Source organism: Notolabrus celidotus, chromosome 8 (genome assembly GCF_009762535.1).
Source record: "Notolabrus celidotus isolate fNotCel1 chromosome 8, fNotCel1.pri, whole genome shotgun sequence".
Lineage (NCBI taxonomy): Eukaryota > Metazoa > Chordata > Actinopteri > Labriformes > Labridae > Notolabrus > Notolabrus celidotus.
Genome location: NC_048279.1, coordinates 20,033,511 through 20,050,602, shown reverse-complemented (window position 1 = coordinate 20,050,602; position 17,092 = coordinate 20,033,511). Strand labels below are relative to the sequence as shown.

At 42.6% G+C, this 17,092-nt stretch overlaps 1 protein-coding gene and 1 long non-coding RNA gene across 2 annotated transcripts; one reads left to right on the top strand and one right to left on the bottom strand.

Moving 5' to 3' along the window:
* Positions 1 to 12,263: 12,263 nt before the first annotated feature.
* Positions 12,264 to 15,347, bottom strand: LOC117818048. The gene is made up of 2 exons (XR_004632289.1): positions 14,892 to 15,347; positions 12,264 to 13,918 (listed from the first exon to the last, which is right to left on the bottom strand). It is a non-coding gene; the product is annotated as an uncharacterized LOC117818048 (long non-coding RNA).
* On the top strand, positions 13,074 to 17,024 carry LOC117818047 (T-cell leukemia homeobox protein 3-like). Its single transcript, XM_034690903.1, has 3 exons — positions 13,074 to 13,956; positions 14,919 to 15,156; positions 15,801 to 17,024. Exons 1-3 carry the CDS (start codon positions 13,530 to 13,532, stop codon positions 15,982 to 15,984), a joined length of 849 nt encoding a protein of 282 aa, XP_034546794.1. The 5' UTR covers positions 13,074 to 13,529; the 3' UTR covers positions 15,985 to 17,024.
* Positions 17,025 to 17,092: the final 68 nt, after the last annotated feature.

Below are 17,092 nucleotides of genomic sequence, written 5' to 3'. Positions count from 1 at the left end.
GAAAAATAAAGGACACCCCCTGCAGCTGGGGTGCCACTCTGCAGGGACCTGACCACCAATGGCCTAATAGTGGGGTGGGGCACCAGTTGTGGTAAATCATAATAAAGACATTGTTTTAATAACATGTTGCCTTAGCTGTTAGCTTGTGTGCTGATCATGTAGTGCCTGTAATCTATCTGTATAACCAGGGTGGCTGCAGCTCAGTGGGGAGAGTCGATTTTCTATCAATTGGAAGTTTGGCAGATCGGCAGTCATCAACTTATTTTTAAGTTGTGAAATGTATTAAAAAATATGAGTAGCTTTTACCTTAATCATTTTAGTATTTTATCATAGTAAAATATAGGAAGTATTCACTTTAAACATTAGGTCAAATTTATACTATTAAATAGAGTACAAATTGTTACCTCAATTTTATTGGGTAGAATCTATAGGGTTTTTTTGTTTTTTTAAAGATATAATTTTGGTCTTTTTCGCCTTTATTGGATAGGACAGCTGAGGAGAGACAGGAAACGCAGGGAGTAGAGAGTGGGGGAAGACATGCAGTAAATGGTTGACCTGCCGGGAGTCGAACTGGCGACCTTTGCGACGAGGACTATGGCCTCTATACATGGGATGCTTAGTCGGCTAGGCCACCAGTGCCCCATAGGCTTTTTTATAGTGCATGTCGCATTCAAAGTTTCTTAAACTTGAATTTTTTTCCCACTCTACTGCCTGGTTTTAACTTCACATCATCAGTTCTAATTTCCTAAATTATTTAAGTTGCTGCCATGTGGTTTGCTGATAGGATATATCAAGCAGTAGAACAGGAATAGCTCATGTAGTGGATGGTGAGTGTTTATACATACCACTCATATTGAACAATATCCCACTACCAGACAATGAACGTAGCATTGCTCCAAAACACTGTCTGTTTTGTTATCACTCCACTCAACATTTATGTTATCCCTGCTTCACAATCATGACATCATCCTTTCTTTTCTTTCAGGCTGAGTGAGGAACAACTTTGTCGAACAGAATGGTAATGTGACCACAACTTTGGCCTGTGGCTGTTGTGCCAGTGTCAGGAAAAATACAGACATGCAATTATCTGGATATAGCCCTACAGCGTGGAGAAAATGCTGCTCATGGAAACAAAAGAAGAGACTAAAGTGACTGTGACTTTTAAAAATACTTGACTCTGGCTGTGCAGACTGCTGAAGAATCTTTTCAGCTGCGAGGCCTTTCAGCTGGATCAAGGACTGGGTTTTTTGTATGATAAATCTTACCAGAAGAGATCACTTCTTGAGAAGGAATGATAACAATAAAGAACTACATCTGTGCACTGTGTATAAGGCAACGAATCCCAATTTTTAATTTACATGCATTTAAAAGTTTTTTTTTCAAACATATGACTCAGGATGTTAAGAAAATGACAAGATTATGCAGTAAATATTTCATTTAGTCTTTCTGTGGCTGAAAGCAGAGTGGTTAATAACTGGGTTTTATCTGTCCTCTCTAACTGAAAGACATTTATTACGCTTTCATCTCTCCGAGTCCCTCTACTCCCACATAAACATCATTTGTCCCTTGATAATTCTGGTCACTTGCTCTCCTTTTCCACCTCTCTCTCTCCTGCTCTCTTTTTCAGGGTGACCATTGACAGCTGAAACTACATGAAAACCATTCATCATTGCTTCTTTAACATCAGATTAATGTGAGGAAAAACAGAACATATAGACTCTCTCTTTCTGCCACACACACACACACACAAATACAGTACACACACCCAACCTGCTCAGTATGAGCTATCAATCATAGATATTGTCATTATTCAACTGTGTCATCGACAAACCCCTCTCCTCTTCTCTCTGCCTTTGTCTCTCTTTCTTCTCTCTCTCTTTCCTCTCTCTCTCTCTCTCTCTCTCTCTCTCTCTCTCTCTCTCTCTCTCTCTCTCTCTCTCTCTCTCTCTCTCTCTCTCTCTCTCTCTCTCTCTCTCTCTCTCTCTCTCTCTCTCTCTCTCTCTCTCTCTCTCTCTCTCTCTCTCTCTCTCTCTCTCTCTCTCATACACACAGAGGAGAATCATGCATCATAAATCTTATGAATGCCATCTAAAGACTTCTCAGCCCTGTGAGGAGGAGAGATGATTGATAGATGTGAGTGTCTGTGACGAAAGCAGAGAGGATGGACAGAATGTTGTAACCAGCAACACCCAGGTCAGAAACCGCAGTTCAAGGGTCAAACGTATTGCAGGAGGCACAATATGGCCAAGAAGGGAGGAGAAAAGGAGGGGGAGTAAATGGTTAAAGTGGAAGGGAGGAAGAAGCAGGAGGAGGAGGACGCGGAGGAGGAGGAGGAGGAGGAGGAGGAGGAGGAGGGATGCTGCCACAGTGAGGCTAAAGCCATAACTCATCTTTTATTAAAAATAATGAAAAAAACTTAATGAGTTAATAATATCATGGAGAAAGAGATAGGGAGAAAGACAGAGATGGAGGAAGGGACAGGAGGACGGAGGAAAGGAGGATAGGAAATTAGAGAGGAAGGAGCCGGGCTAGAAAACAGAACAAGGTCAATAAGCGTCTCTTTTCACTCTTTGGTCATTTATTCCAGTTTTCAAAGTTCACACTCGATCCATTACAGCGGCAGGGACAATCAGAGCGATCCCCCTCTTTCTGCCGACCCAAATCCCAAAGCCTGCCTGGTAATTAAAGGCACTTAACAACCAATTAACAGTGATGAGCTAAATTAGCAGGATATTGTCTCCTTTGACTGGGCTACTGCATTATCAGTGTATTGAAGCAGCGATGAACAAACCTCAGTGGCCCGTGTTTGCATGTAGGCAAATGACGGATTAATTACTATTAAAACATCAGCATCTTAATGAGCTTGGAAACAATTAGAGAGGTCGTTAGCATGTGGAGAGCGGCTGAGAACAGGGGAAGGGGGGAGCGAGCAAGAAACAAGAGAGAAATCTTCATCGGGAAGCAATACTGATTAAATGGACGTACGGTCGCACTCATCGCCCAATATCCACGGACCTATTAAATGCATGACATCATCATTTGTCTTCCCCAGCATCAAGCTACTTTTCTCCTGCTATTATCTTTCCCTTTTCTTCTTCTACTTCTCCTTCTTCTGTGGCGTCCCCAACTCTCTCTGCCTCCTCTCATAAAAAGCCTTTTTCTTGCTCCTTCATTCCTTTCTCCACTTTCTGCCTTTTTAACTCCCATTTCTTCCTTCCCTCTTTCATGCTTGGGGGGCACAGTCCTGTGAAGGAATTTAATATGCAACTTTTATATGAGAAACCAATCGCATACGTCTGGGTCTATTGGGCTCGCAATCTATCGGCCCGGACGGCTAATGCAATAGAGAGAGCCGGGGCTATTTATCACACAGGGAGCTATCTTTTCCTCTCTCTCTCTCTCCCACTCTGCCCTCGCTCTCTCTGTCTTTATTCAAGCCCGGATTCCTGGCTGCCACTAAATCAGGCCAACTATGAGCTATGGCTGCCCAGAGGGCATCTCCTCTTTTATAGGGGGATTTGGATTTTGTATCTACTGGTTCCTCAGTGGTCGTTGAGGCTGTGCTAACGGAAGCTATAAACATTCAACAAACAAAGGCAACAACTTAAATGTCCCTGCGTCCCCACTGTAATGATCATGAACGCGTAGAGATATATGGGAGACAGAGGATACATAAACCTGATGAATAAGATTCCATGAAATTTGCAATGATGCTGCAAAGGTTTGTTTGTGTGTGCATCTGCAGAGAGGAGGCAGAAGCACTCGTAAAGATCATACATGCACAGACATGTGTACTTTTATACTTTTGTAATGATGTGCTGTAATTGATACAAAATTACCAGAGGTTCACCGCAGCAGCCGCACAACTTCAAAAGTTTCCTGCTGAAAACAAAAGCGACCGTGTGCACAAGATGCTGCCCACCTGCAGCAATTAAAATGCCTCTGAAAAACCAAATTCATTTCAACAAATTAGCCCCATTACTGGCCACTGTGTAATCGCTGATGGCAATTAATAAGAAATTAGTCACAATCAGCCCTATATTAACATCTCACCCAGGGGCCGCGGCTGGAAATTAATAACCAGAGATTCATCTCTCTTACTGTCTTTCTGGCTCTCTCTCTCACACACATACACACACACTCAGACAAACACACACACACACACACACACATACACACACCTTTGCCCACCTATATTGTTCATGAATCCCCTCTAAGACTCACTTTTTTTCTGTGTGGATAGTCTCATATGATCTGCAATCTGCTCATGTCAGCGAGCCAGCTTCCTCTTTACTGGGGTGTGAAAACCCCCTGAAAGATGTGTGTGTGTGAGTGTGTGCATGCACTTATGTGTGTGTGCATTCATGTGTTTTGTCACCAGAACATGTCAGCTCTACACGTGTTACTGTTTGATGAGCTCATGGACATTTGGACATAAGGATGTTTATGTACACACAGATATACCATTCACTATGTATCACTGTGGTGTGTACAGTATATTTGTGTGTGTGTGTGTGTGTGTGTGTGTGTGTGTGTGTGTGTGTGTGTGTGTGTGTGTGTGTGTGTGTGTGTGTGTGTGTGTGTGTGAAAGGTGCTACACAAATGGGAAGGGGGCATCAGTGGAGACTGGGCCCGCCTCTAGGGGTCCTCACACCAATCAGCAGAGCGCACCAAGAATCAATTAACACCAGTGGGAGGGGGCAGAGGGTACGGCACCACACACACTCAGACACACTTGATGTCCGCACGCACACTGCCCACACACATGGTACTGTCTGAGGAGATATCCATCACATCACACATTGTGCGATATGCCCATGTGTGCGTGAATGTGTGTGTCTTTGAGCGTGTGTGTGTCCCCGTCCCGCCCGGTGTGCCCCGGTCTCTCATGGTGTGAGGTTGGGGAACAGATTGGGGGTCAGCAGGGGGGTCAGGCCAGGGTCACCCCCGTCTGAGCTGAGTGTGTGTGTCAGTCCCAATGTGTGTGTGTGTTTGTGTGTGTAGTATAAGCCTGACCAGCACTTGCAGGGCTCACTGGCAGGCAGAAGTGAATAAGATGGATGGTGTTGATTCAAACTACGAATTCATTGCTCCCCTTGAATCCATAGAGAATAAATACATCCACAGAAATTATGAAGGAAGGGACCAAAATGAGCATCTCACATTTTATATTCCTCTCTCTCGCTCTTTCTACATCTCTCTCTCTCTATCTCTCTTTGTCTCTCTGTGGTGTGAGGACAGCTGCCGGCTACATGAAAACCATTCATCATAGCATCTTTATCATAAAATTATTGACAGATAGGAGGGCAAGGAGCTTTATTGGCTGCCTTTTCCACAAGGTTGGACAAAGCGAAAAGTTAGGCATCAAGTGGAAAACATAAAACTTAAGCAATAACAAAAGGGCAGCCATGTTTTAGGGGGGATGGTGAGATGCTTAGCTGGGGGGAAAGAGGAAAGAGGAGTGCGACGGGAGACATTTCCGCTGCAACAGACAAAACAGAAGAACCAAATAAAGTGATCAAAGAGGCTCTACAATTTGCCCATGAACGTTCCACCGTGAAACCCCACCTCTCCCCTCTTCCTGTTTCTCCACACATTGCTGTCTCCATCTGTTAGCCCCACTCATTGCACTCGTCCGTCCACTATCAGTCCCCCCCTCCCCTCCCTCTCCTCCCTCGTTTCCTCTCCTCCTCTGCTCCTCTCTGGCCTTCCTACCCTCAGGGAGGTAAGGTGATCTCCCCGTGCTGGTGTAAGTGACTGGTATTAGTCTCCTTCTCTGTCTGTCTGTTTGATCCCGGCACTAATGACTCCACAGGGACTGGCCTCTGATAATGGGAAATCAATATAGAGGATAGCGCTCCAGAGTGGCCTCACTTAGCTCTCGCTCTTTCACGCCTCACAGCAAAGTGCCTCTGTGTATCTGCCGTGTGTGTGTGTGTGAGGAGGGGTGTAGTGTACTTTGTTGTGAGTGTGTGCAAACATGTGTAATGATGATGTGTACGTAAGATTCTATGAAGTAGGAATAGGCCTGCATTATGGGAGTAAAATTAATATGTACGATAACATTGTTCAATTAAGTGACTTGTGATAAATAAACGTCAAATTACAGTTCTTGTTCTTTTCTGCTGTTCAGTTTATTTTGCACATAATTTGTGTCTGTAAAAGATTTCTAAAGAAGATATTTCTAAAAAGCAAAAGTGACCCATTATTTGTCAAGTAAAGGATCATATAAAGTGAGCAGGTGTTTACAGTGGATAGGAAACCCGACAACATAAGTAGGACCCAAACATAAAGCAGAAGGGTCTTGTCTTATCCTGAAGGGCTTCCAACCACCTGCTCACTTTACATTATCCAGATGTTAACCCAACTACCAACTGAGACACATTAACGGATTATTTCACTGATTTAAAATCATGTGTGCAGAATAAAAAAACTAGTCCCTATGATTCAAATGTTGGTAACGTTGCACTGCATATCCGTATCAGCCTTGCTGTTTGGTATAACATTAAACTGAAAGTTTCCATCCATTTATAAGTTATCTTTTATAAATTACATTAAGCTGAGAATTGAAAGTTAGACAAGGCAAAGTCCACACCATCTCCTGTTTTGCATTTGATTTGTGCCTGCCTTATTCAATTTGGTCGACGTCTCATTGATTCAGCTTACAGTGTCTTTTCTCAGTCAACCCCTAGCTGTTTCTGTGCTGTTGACCTACTCTCTTTATCTTTCCTTCGCTGCTGAGTGGTCAGCCATTCACTATGAATCTGTAATTTCCTGCTTTCCAAATGGGTACAAAAGTTATTCAAAATATCCTCCATGCTGTGTAACGATTTTCAGCAATAACCGGAGCTAACATTTTACAATCAATCAATCTTTATTTATATAGCGCCAAAACCCTACAAATGTTATCCCAAAATGCTAAACAAACAGAGCAGGTCTAGACCATAATCTATTGGTGTTTTTCGACCGCAGGAACTTTACCCCGGAAGTAGGGACCTTACCCCTGAACTACGTGCGTTTTGACTGGAGGAACCAGGGTCTAAATTTAGTTCAGGGGTAGATAATCTCCCCCATGAAAAGCCCCTGCTTTGGGGGTAGTACTTTTCAAAGGTCTTGGGACTTTCGGTTGAACGTAACAGTGTTTGTGAAGTTTACACAGTTGTTGAAACACAGAGGGAGTTCCTGGAAATGCATACTAGTTTACTTTTTTATTAAGATTTCAAAATATTATTTAGTATATTTTTTTTTTCCTCCATACGTCACTGGCCTGATTTGCACAATCTACCCAGGACTCCAGCCCGCAGTCGAAACGCAGACAACAATGGGGGCACAGGAACCTTTTAGTTCCGGGGAAAGTAGTTCTGGGGGCTAAAAGACCCCGGAACTCTTGGTCGAAATGCACCTTATGTTATATTATTATTAACAAAGACCCAACATCAAGACAGGATAAGATCCAGTCCCATCTTACAGACAGGACTCTGTCATATCTCATCTTAATCCACCATGAGCAGAGCACTTTGCAGCATTTAACAAGTGCAAAGTGCCAAGGGAAAATTTTGCATTTAACAGGCAGAAACCTCGAGCAAAACCGGACTCATGTTAGACAGCCATCTGCCACAGTGTCAACAGGCAGAGGTCAAATGTGCCAGACTCCTTAATTTGATTAGGCGTGGGGAATCAGGTTGTCTCTGGTTACACTTTACTGTCAAGAAACAACATACTGTTGCTAGGGGGGATTGACTAATCAAGATCAAGTTTTAAACGCAGCCGGGGCACAAAAGATTTTAATCATCCACATTTCTCTGGTTCTTTGATCCTTCCTCAGCCATTGTACTTGCTAACATTACTTGCTGGCTGGTGCTATGATAATGAGAATGCAAGGACTTTATACTGAGGGCTCCATCTGACTGTGCCTACTAATGTTTGCATTTGACTCTGAATGTATGGTGCTTCCACATAAAGAAGCTTTCCAGTTATTTGCTATTAATGCCATGTTGTATGACATTTGCATGCTAGTCAATAACATTGTGTTTGTTGTTCAGCCTGGAACAGAAGTTAAACATTGGCCTGGTGCATGAGTAGGGGCAACTTTTATGAACTCTTTTTAACATTTATTTTCTTAAATCTAAAGGGTTGATTGCACATCTAGAACTTTAGAGACTCTTGTGGCGCATAAAATATTTTTAAAGCACGGTTGATCAAATCAATGTGACTACAGAGTAGACACCTTTGGGGTCATCCAGCAATAAAATGCATATGTGGTTATATATATATATATGCGTTAGCGAGTCTAATCGGTCACACTCCTGTGCCTGGGGCCAGACAGGTGGGGCTGGTGGCATGAGGCTGGCTGGTGCCCCCCCTCCTCCACCCTTCCACCCTGAGGGGCCAGAAGGCCCAGCGAAGCAGGGGGCTGGAGTGGCTCCCTCTGCCAGCCTCCACAGCACTATGGCTGGTGGCAGCTGGTCCTCTCTGTCCCCTCCCTCCCCTCCTCCCCTCCCCTGCCTGAGGGCCCCGCAGGCAGGCAACAGGAGGGGTGAGGAGGTCAAGAGGCAGGAGAGAACGAGTGGAACGGCGGCGACATGCCGGATAATCGGCTTTTATGAAGCGGAGAGGACACAGACAGGGAGAGATGGGGAAACACAGCCCTGACACAATGCAACTGGCTACAAGAGGTAATGAATTAACACATTAGCAGCACGACCAGGGGCGTTCAGGAGCACTCAGCTGCTCTTAAACACTAACCCACACTGGCACACACACACATAAATCAGTCATAAGTCATTAAAGCAATAGCAAACGCACTCACTAATTAATTACATCAGTCATTTTGGCCATGACAGATCCCTCTGAAAGCCTCTGAAAATGTCTCCACAGAAACGGATACTTTTACTTACAGTAAGTCTGAGAAGAGATAAGACAGAGATTAACACACATAAAGAGGAGACAATGCTGTGGGAATCCTCTCGTCCAAACTAAAGACATGTGTTCAATTATCATCAGCCTCCATTAATGTTTTAACTCTTTCTCTCATGTCTCAGTCTTAGCCTTCCATCCATCCTGCTTTTTTTCTCTCTGCTCTCCGTCCATCCCTGTAATTCACGTCTGTGTGGTTACTTACTTCCCTCTCTTTCTCTCTTCCTCTCCATCCTCCTCCCCTCCCTTCTTTTAACCAGCGTGAAGAGGCAGCCATGCATTCAACCATCAGACAGGCTTACATGGTCCACCCTTACACACGCACACACACACACATACACTCAGTTTGAGCATATTGTTCCTTGAGTGCAACAAGAATGTGATATTCATTGAAACAAATGTCTGCTATATCAGGGGATCCTCATGTGGTTTCATGTGCATCCTGATATTCATACACTAAAATCAGTCATAGCAACTATTTCTCCTGCAAGGAAATCACACTGGGAGTCTTTGTATTGGTTGCTGAATTAATATATCAAAAAGGAACCTTAACATTTTTAGGATTGGCCGAAAAACATTTAAAAAGTGACTTCTTTTTGTAATAAAGAGACTTCTTAAGGCTGATGTCTTTCATATCCTTTCTACATGCCAAATCTTTGACTTTTAAAGTGACACTAATGGTTAATCAGTTTTTAGGTGTCTGTGGAGTGAATTGTGCCCACAGTTCACAAAGCAGTGGTCCGGTGACAGCCCCGGGATGATGATGGCCCTGACCTGGTCCCTGATGGGGGATCCCATTCCTCTCTTCTCATCCAACAATCCCACTGAGCTTGTCAATATGAAACTCTATCCCCCACACACATGCTAGGCTATCCCTCCCATTACAGACAAGACAGGTTTATATTGATAGGACGAGCCTTTAAACTGCTGCAGTTGTGCGTGGAAAAGACGCATGGCGTGGTGTGGAGAGAAGTGTAAATTAGACCAAATCAAGTCTCCCAACAGTAAAACACATTTGCACTATATTGCCTTCAATGTGAGCGTGATTTAGCGCACGAGCTCTGTTGTATGTGAGGTTGAGGGAAAGAAGGCCGTAAAGCTTTGTTTAGCCAACTTTAAAGAATCCACAGCCTTGTAAATGTTGTCAGATGGCCGATGCCTGTGTCTTTCAGCTTAATACTACCTATATTAAATAGTTTAAATATTTCATAAGGGCGGTTTTTAGAGCGAGGGAGGGGAAATCGTTAGCTGCGGTAAAGTTTCATTAACTGGTCCCCATTTCGCTGCGAGGCAAACTCATCTCCTCTTATTGTAATAAAACAATCTCTCTCTCTCTCTGCACTCATCTCCCTCTCTGCACCGCCTCTCTGCTTCTCTTTTACATCATAATAATACACTACATCCCCTTTAAATGCACTATTACTTACCGCTGCCTTTTCATATTGTAACATCACGGGCACTTTAGCGACAATATAAAAGCGTGTCATTCATTATTCAGAGGCAGCCGGCCTCGTCCCCCTTTTAAAAAGTCAGGCGCGCTGCTGAAATTGATAACGGCGAAGAGACGCGCAATAAAAACGCAGCCCCCGGGTACCGAGCTGCAGCCCAGACCCCCGATTATGCAGATCAAGTGGTAATTTTTCAAACAAATCGCACTCTTTCACTCTTTTGTTGTCGTTTCTTTTTGGACTTTTGGAATCAGGGTGTCAGCATTTATATTGCCTGTGGAAAAAAAACGAGGATTGATGCGCTTCTTAATTGTTCGTGCGCGCTGCAGGCTTTTCAGAATCACCATCCAAATATTTTGGCCTAAACGAGATCACTTAAGGCTGCCTTTTAAATAAAGAGTGTATGTGTTCGAATTTTTAAGTGGACTCTTGTTATCAATTATCTTTTACCTTTCTGCTGTCATCATGAAGCGATGAAATGATCCGATAGTGTCTGCAGACAATCAATACATTCAGAAAAAGCTGGCAGCAGGCAGAATAAGGGTTTTGTCCAAGTGCGTTTTGGATGAACTGGAGTCACGGTGCTACCCTGGTAGGTCAGAGCTAATGTGTCATAATCGCTCATAATCACTGGATTACACCGGATTACTAACACCCAACATCTGCAAGCAGTGGGACCCCGTCTGCTCAGAGCAGGCTGGAGGAAACTGCCTTCACTGTGTCCATCCGGGACTGATGCAATAATTGTTAACTTTCGGAGAGCCCTAAAAATGCATAATGGAGTTGACATGTAATTGCATTAGAAGGAGTTTAACCAATTTGTTGTATATTAGATTAAAAAGCGAGGCATGGCTGATTTGGGGAATTACTATTTTGCAAATGTCATGAAGACAAACATAAAAATGTCCACAAAGCTGACAGCTCTAACAGACCAATTCTCCCCCATCAAAAGCCACCGGTGAGCTCACATATGGCGGGGTGAGGCGGCCAACACTCAGAGTCTGTCCATATTGCCAAACAAACACCTCAGGCCTTGTCCCATCTCATATTGCTTTATAAGCCTTTATTGTGAAAGGTGAGGTGACGAGGAGCTTTTTAAATATAAAAATATAACCAAGCACAGTTTGCATTTCCGTTAGATTTTTAAGTTTATTACAACAAAAAAATACTTTAAAACTTTTATTGCAGAATAAAGTTTTAATTAAATCCAGGGAATATTAGCAGATAATTGAGGCTACATAATTCCCTGAATAATTACTTTTGGTGCAAACACAAATACACAGACATTCATGGCTGATAAACTGCATAAAATATAACAAAGAAGACAGCGTTAGGCAAAATATACTCACTAAATTATAGTTTTTCCATATTAAAAAACATGCCCCTCAAATGATAATTAATGGACAGGTCGAGCAGATCTTTTAAAAGCTCACACATTTAAGAAGGTTGTCACTAAATGAATATGTCGGCCTTTAGTTTGTTAAAGTCCTGTAATGTGATCGCTTAAAAAGCCACCTGCCGCAACCGAACCCCACGCACATTTGTCTGTCCCTGAGACAAGTTAGGGGAAATGTGATTATCCGGTCACTTTGGGCGCCTGTTACATTGAATCTGAGCGGTTAGCCGCTTTCAGAGCCCGGACACTTTATCTGGAGTAGCCCATGGCCTTCCCCTGTCAGGTCATTTAATGTGGCACTGGCTATCAGGAACAAATAAGGCCACGCAGTGCTTTTCCACGCGCGATGGGTGCTGGTGGTTCACAGCCAAGGCTGCTGACCGTTTATTTTTAAAGGGAGACGAGATGGGTCCATGTGCGTAATTACGCACCAGAAAAATCTAAACATTTCCCTAAAAACTATTATCCTGTTTACATAAATCCAAGATGCATATGCTGCGTAATAAATTCTATATAAATGTTTTATTAAGTCAATGTTTTTAGTGGTTTTACATAATTTTCACAACCTGACAGAAAACCAGCAAAAAGGAACAAAACATCTGCATACACATAACTCATCTGCATTTACATTCTTACATTAAAGGCTCTACACGTGACGCATTTGATGGCTGGGAAAATAGTCCAACATAATTGTTTTTAGCTCAAAAATAATGCGAAATAATTCACTATTAAACACCACATTTCAGTCGAGTGACTGAAAAAAAAATAACTCCATGTCTGATTTGAAGGTAACGGCGACATGAAGGATTTAAAAATACAGGGAATATAAATGCAGCCTGGTGTATCTTCCTTTTGTTCCCTCTTTTATAATATTTCCGTGATAAATTGTCTCCTGGTTGTAAAGCACTTCTCTGCCATCAACCAACTTATTAATATTCCCGTAAAATCCACATGTATCAATAAAGAGGTGACAGACAGAAAGACGACAAATGATGTGCATATCGTGTCTCGACTGAAAAGTGGGCAGAAGACGCATCAATTCATCAGACCCTGAGGTGAGCAAAAAGTTTTTTTTCCTCTGAATCATTTGTTATCAAAACTTATAAACAAGTCCACAGTGAGTGTGTTGTGGGCACTGACAGATGACTAAAAAACCCTATTTGATTGAACCAAGAAAATATCAAATGTTAAAGACGTGTAACAGAACCGATATCCTATCATCCCCTGTGATTTTCTTTATATATGCAAAATTAATTTCGATGGAGTTGACACTGTCTTTCTTTCTCCATCATCAGAATGAAAAACGGCGATATTAGACACTGTCTCACTCAGAGGTTGCCATATCGTGCCCTTTATACATAACAATCTGACGCCCGTAGTGGTTGATTATGGGAAGTCTTGGTAATTGTGCCAAATCGCGGGCCTACCCCCATTAACATTCAATCAGTCATCACGGTGCCAGCCAATGAAAGGTGGAGAAGGATGGAGGAGGACGGAGCAGCCAGACGGAGCGTTTTGACGCGCTGAGAGGAGGACAGAGCGTCACATCTCTCCAAACGCCCATCAAACTTTCACACAGCCTGTAGAGAGGAGCCAGTCCTCTGAAGGAGGCCTGTTAGACACAACGAGGGCGCGCTGGATTCTGGGAACACAACTGGACAGCGATGGAGACACAGCTGGCAGTGACTTTGGGTGCAGTTTGACCCTACTGTGAATCCTCCGGAAAACATCTTCTTTACTTCTTTTTTTTCTGAGATAGAGCGACGGGGATGGAGCAAGCACCCAGCGCGCCGAGTCCTCCTCCCAAACCTGCCCATCACGAGCCCATCAGCTTCGGCATCGACCAGATCCTGGGAGCCGGTACGGAGCCCGAGAGCGGGCGCACGGCCGGAAGACAGAGTGGATCCGATTTAAGCAGCGGGGACGGTTATTACAGTTTAGGAAGCCCGACCGGCGCCAGCGCGCCCTCATATACCGCGCTGTCCATATCCCTCTCCGGTATTATGCCCCCGGTGGAGGCTGCGGGATCATACGTGGAGAGCAGAGGTCTGGGCAGTCGGGGAGTGATTCGGGTCCCAGCCCATAGACCCATGACAGCCGCGGGACCTCCGGCCCCCGTGCAGGGCGCTGTCCCAGGGTTTGGAGGGCTGTGCTTCCCCTGGATAGGGAACAGGTTCGCCAAGGACAGAATATCAGGTGGGTCAGCTGTCAGACCGCATGGGTTCATCTTGTTAATATTTTAGTATGTTAAAACATTGAGTATTCTTTGACTATAGTGTAAGGCTACTGGCTTCTGAGAGCCACCAGAAATATGCGCGCTTTTAAACGGCCCAAGAAGATAAAACAAACTTTGAATATCTTCTTTTTAACGCAGTAGGCCTATATATTAATGGCAGTATTATTAAACGCCATGTTTCTGTTTTACTGAACTTCAACATGTCAAAGAAGTTGAATATTTTATTTAAGTTAAATAAATAATTTAGACAAAATAAAACTGTAATTTGTTTTATGACAAACGATTAGCAGCATACTTTGTCGAGAATAACGCTGTAGTAATAATCAACTCAAAATGTACTAAGGGCAAAATGAAGAAGTTAATAATAATAAGTCTGCAAGTGTCAGAGGTGAAACTGTTACTTTAAGATAATAACAAAGTAGCATAAACAAAATTAAACTCCAAAATAATAAACAGTTAGTATTTTAATATTTCTTTGCTTTAACAAATAGAGTTCAGGTTGAGAATGATTTATATAGGCTTCCGCCCTTTTTCAAGATTACAGGAGGCTTTATTAGCAGAGGCCTGTCCTGTGACATGTAGCCTTATTAAAATATAAATACTCCAACAGGTTTCTACCCCATCCGTAATAACCAATTTAAATGTATCTTCTTTTTTTTAACCCAAAACAACTTTTTATCTCAACATTTAATTGCATTATTTCTAATACTTTGGCCAGACTCATCTTTCTTCATAAATATCCTCTCTAATATCTCTCACGTGGCTTACACAGTCGAAATCGGGGTTTGTTGTCAAACAGGGCAGATATGTGTGATCTATGGCCTTGAATTTCCATACAGAGTAGGGAGTGAATTATTCTGCTGGGTGCTGTGTCGAATCTTTGTCTTGTACTTACCGATGTGTCTCTCTCTGCTTGCCGTAGCGGCTCTGGTTCCGTTCGCCGTCACGCGACGGATAGGACACCCGTACCAGAATCGGACTCCACCAAAGCGGAAAAAGCCACGGACATCTTTCTCCAGGGTTCAGATCTGCGAGCTGGAGAAACGTTTCCATAGACAGAAGTACCTGGCCAGCGCCGAGCGGGCCGCCCTGGCCAAGAGTCTGAAGATGACGGACGCGCAGGTCAAAACCTGGTTTCAGAACCGCAGAACGAAGTGGAGGTCAGTATGAAAAGTTTGATTTGCGAATACACTCTCTTTCTTTTCTTTTGAGGTAATGCATCGAAATGCATCCGCAAAAAAAAACGGGACTTCTGGTAATTTCCCGGGAAGAGTTACACCGAAGAGTTCCACCGTTGTGAAAAAAAAAACTTTCCCATTTTGCAAGTGACCCTAAATGCTATTTCCGGTTAATTGACCCTTATGACACGGAAGAAAAAAATACAGGAGAAAAAAAGTCTAGATACAATTTAAAAAGTAGGCCAATATATAGATTTAATGTAGGCATAGTTTTAAATGTGTTCATTGTATTTCTATTTTCCATTTAAGTTTCGTATAATATAAATAATAATAATGATTGATTTATTAAAATTGCAAATTATAGTTTTTACATTTATTAAAACGAAACATAAGAAATGTCCAATTATTTATCTCACATGGTAAAGACATATCTTAATATCATGCTTTGCTGAAGACATTCTTTTATTTTATTACCAAGACTTATCACTGTCATCATTTTTCAGCCCATACATATGCAACCTATCTATATTACAGTTGTTTCTTTTTCTTGTCTTTTATTTCACATTACTTTAGTATTTAACATACGTATCCATTAATACTTGATTTGTTCTCCTGTCTTCTTTCAGGAGACAGACAGCCGAGGAACGGGAGGCGGAGCGTCAACAGGCCAATCGGCTCATCCTGCAGCTGCAGCAGTCCGCCCTCCAGAAGTCCCTCGGCGAATCAGCGGTCACGGACCCACTGTGCGCCCATAATTCCTCCCTGTACGCCCTGCAGAACCTCCAACCCTGGGCCGAGGAAAGGGAATAGAGCCGTGGCACCACGCCGTAATCAATAAGCAGTATCTGTTATCCCTGGGAGGATAAATACATTCAATTAGACCTACATGAGGACAGTGGGACTAACGTTTGACTCATGAAACGGAGAAAAAAAACACTGAGGGAGCAGTCCCATCTGTTTGAGGTGATGGACCCAAAACAATGGTAAGTGGTGCCTGTTTTCAGACAAATCTTTCTCAGATTAAACCTTCAGTACTTGGGAACCTGAGACTTTTTTCACATCCCAAAAAGGAGAGAAAACTTGTTTTTAACATTTCTTGTCACCCTGTGATTGTACTTGTTATGCTTGTACTTATTCTATCATTAGAATAAGAAGCAGATGGACATTTACCCAGTAGACCTTGAAAAGGAAATTCATCCTCCACACTGAGACATAACTTGATAAATAGTTTACGAGGGGTTTTCCACTCAATGCAGCCAAACTGACTTTGCTTTATCTAAGATAAAATGTTCTTTAAGGGGCAGAATATCAGCCAAATTAAGGCAAGTTCTAAAACACCTTCTCAATAAATCAATTCCATAAAAATGTATTTTAAATAAACATCCTCATTTATTTTTAATAAAAATCAAAAACCAAAAAAAAAGTGTCACAAAAATGCATATAAATGCTTGTTTGGACCATTCGTCAATATTCTGGTGCTTAAACCTTCTTACAATCTCATTTATAAATGTACTCTCCACAACTCCATTCACCTGTGCACATGCACAGTTTGGTGCACTACCTTACTCTTTAAACAAAAAAATGTTAAAACACTGAAGAAATTCTTCTGTGAGCGGCAATAAAAAGAAAATAGATGCCAAGATGAGAGGGAAGAGAAGTGCAGAAAATATGAAAGTGGCTGCAAGTTGGGTAATAAAAGGAGTGATGCATGTTCAGTGATGGTGGTGACGTTTTTTCATATGCACATTATCATGCTTTATTTGCGGGCCGCGTCCTCTGGGATGCAGGCTCAAATGTACAATTGTTTTTGTACTTTCTCTGTATATGTGTAAATAACAGCATAAACCGTTCTTGTGACTCTTTTTGTTTTTTCTCTTTATGATGCACCATAAGAATGATTCTAATTTTAATACACAGT